Source organism: Camelina sativa, chromosome 2 (assembly GCF_030686135.1).
Source record: "Camelina sativa cultivar CO46 ecotype springtype chromosome 2, ASM3068613v1".
NCBI classification, from domain to species: Eukaryota; Viridiplantae; Streptophyta; class Magnoliopsida; order Brassicales; family Brassicaceae; genus Camelina; species Camelina sativa.
Window position 1 is genome coordinate 12,309,491 of NC_141881.1, and position 2,816 is coordinate 12,312,306.

General features: G+C 45.8%; 1 protein-coding gene across 1 annotated transcript; it reads left to right on the forward strand.

Moving 5' to 3' along the window:
• The first annotated feature begins 1,792 nt into the window (after positions 1–1,792).
• Positions 1,793–2,353, forward strand: LOC147948498 (uncharacterized). Its single transcript, XM_087467307.1, has one exon. The coding sequence runs from the start codon at positions 1,793–1,795 to the stop codon at positions 2,351–2,353; it is 561 nt and encodes a 186-aa protein (XP_087323433.1).
• The last annotated feature ends 463 nt before the right edge of the window (positions 2,354–2,816 follow it).

Genomic DNA, 2,816 nt, shown 5'->3' on the forward strand with positions numbered 1-2,816 from the left:
GGAAGGTGTTTTTGATAAGGATTTAAATCGAACACATATATGTCTTATCCCTAAGGTAGCCAAGCCGACGCGGATGGCGGAGTTGCGGCCCATTAGTTTGTGTAATGTGGGGTATAAGGTTATCTCTATGGTTTTGTGTCAACGGCTTAAGTTTCTCTTACCAGGACTTATTTCGGAGACGCAGACGGCCTTTGTTCCGGGTCGGTTGATCTCGGATAATATTTTGATTGCTCAAGAAATATTTAATGGGCTGCGGACGAATAATTCGTGTAAAAGTAAATTTATGGCAATAAAGACGGATATGAGTAAGGCGTATGATAGAGTTGAGTGGGGCTTCCTTGAGGCGCTATTTCGGAAAATGGGTTTTTCAGAACGCTGGATTTCCTGGATCATGTACTGTGTCTCTTCGGTGGAGTATCGGGTCCTCCTTAATGGGCAACCGAATGGTTTAATTGTTCCGGAGAGGGGCCTGCGACAGGGGGATCCGCTGTCCCCTTATTTGTTCATTTTATGCACGGAGGTTCTTATTGCAAATATTCGGAAGGCGGAGGCAGATAAAAGGATTACGGGTATTAAGGTAGCCAATAAGTGCCCGCCAATCACCCACTTATTATTTGCGGATGATAGCCTTTTCTTCTGTAAGGTTGATAAGGATCAATGCCTGGCGATTCTAGAGATTTTAAGGCAATATGAGGGGGTCTCGGGTCAGTAGATTAATTTGGCAAAGTCTTCAATACAATTTGGTCACACGGTTGAGGCGGTCGTTTAGACGGAAATACAGGGGGTTCTAGGGATTACTAATCGGGGGGGGGGGGGGAATGGGCTCTTATTTGGGTATCCCTGAGAGCCTTGGAGGGTCCAAAACTAAGGTTTTCTCTTATGCCAGAGATCGTTTGCAGAGCCGTACGACTGGGTGGTCGGCGAGGTTACTCTCGAAAGGGGGGAAAGAGGTTATGGTCAAGTCAGTCGCGACGGCAGTCCCGACTTTTGTGGTGTCTTGTTATCGCCTACCAAAGACAATCACATCAAAACTGACTAGTGCAGTGGCAAATTTCTGGTGGAGTATGCATTGGATTGCGTGGGAACGGCTCTGTTGTAGCAAACAGTTAGGTGGTTTGGGTTTTAAGAGTGTTGATGATTTTAATACAGCTCTGCTGGCTAAGAAGCTATGGAGACTGATAGAGTATCCAGACTCCCTTTTTGCCCGGATTTTTAAAAGTAGGTATTATCGGAACTCCGATCCTATGGATCCTATACGATCTTATTCACCCTCGTACGGGTGGAGGAGTATCGTTTCTGCTCGCTCTCTGGTGAACAAAGGCCTTATTACACGGGTTGGTTCAGGGACCTCCATTTCTATATGGAGTGATCCCTGGGTCCCAGCCCAATTCCCGAGACCAGCCTTAAGTAACGGCCCTTTTAAGGACCCAAATCTCTGGATACCTCATTTGATTGATCGGCATACTAATTCTTGGCGAAAGGATCTACTCACGCAACATTTTGATTCTAAGGATGTTGCACTGATTGAGGCTATACCTCTTGGCAGTCAACTGAAGGACGATTATTTTGGATGGCATTTTACCAAAGTTGGGAAATATACAGTTAAATCAGGGTATGATATGGCTCGCTCAGATGTCCAGGGTCCTTTTCGGGCCTTGCAAGGGTTTGGAAGGTGCGCTGCCCACCGAAATTACAGCATTTTATGTGGCAAGTATTATCGGGATGCATATCGGTATCGACTAATTAACGCCGTCGAGGTGTGAGTTGTGATGTTGTTTGCACACGGTGCGGGATGGAGGCGGAAGATATCAATCATGCTATTTTCTTGTGTCCGCCGGCTAGACAGGTTTGGGCTTTGGCCAATGTCCCTGTGGGACCACAACTTTTCCCAACAGGATCGGTTTTTGCTAAGTTAGATCATTTCCTGGATCCGAAAGGTGCGGGTTCACACATCTCAGCTTTTCCTTGGCTGATGTGGTATATTTGGAAAGCTCGGAATGCTAGTGTTTTCGAAAACATTGATGAACGCCCGGATGTGGTTGTCCAGGTGGCGGAAGGCGAGGCTGTGACCTGGCAGGAGGCACAGGTGGATATAGAGGGGGATGAGCACCCCACCATACCCCCGTGTTCAGCTCCCGGGCCTCAGCGGGGCGTTTCGCTTCCTCGGATTTTTACGGGCTATCGGTGTTATGTTGATGGCTCGTGGAAGGACTCTGATGTTTTTACAGGTGCAGGATGGTGTTGTATCTCGTCACAAGACACCCCTCCGGTGTTTGGAGCAGCCAATTTCCGGCGAAGTTTATCCCGTTGCATGCTGAAGTTGAAACTTTCCTCTGGGCGATGCGCTGTATGATTGGCCACGACTTCCGGGATGTGCTTTTCCTTACTGACTGCCCAGACTTGGTGAAGATGGTGTATTCTCCTACTGATTAGCCAGCGTTTGCAACATATCTCGACGACATTCAGATGGACAGGGAGGAATTTTCTTTCTTTTCTTTGCTTTATGTTCCACGACAAGCGAATGTACGCGCGGACTCTTTAGCACGCCAGGCGCGTATGTCCCCACATCATGCTTTATTTGTAGACGTTTTACCTCAAAATTGGCTCGTTTGAGAAAATAAAAAGATAGTATTATATTTTGATTTACAGGAAAAATGATTTTTATTATGTGTGCAAAACATCTTTTACAGTATTTTGATACAGATAGAGTATATAGTCACAATAGCTACACATAATTTTTTTTCCTCGTGATTAACTGCTTCATTCAGTCTAGTCACTGACTTTTATTTTTTTTGTATCGTTAAAACTTTAAATAC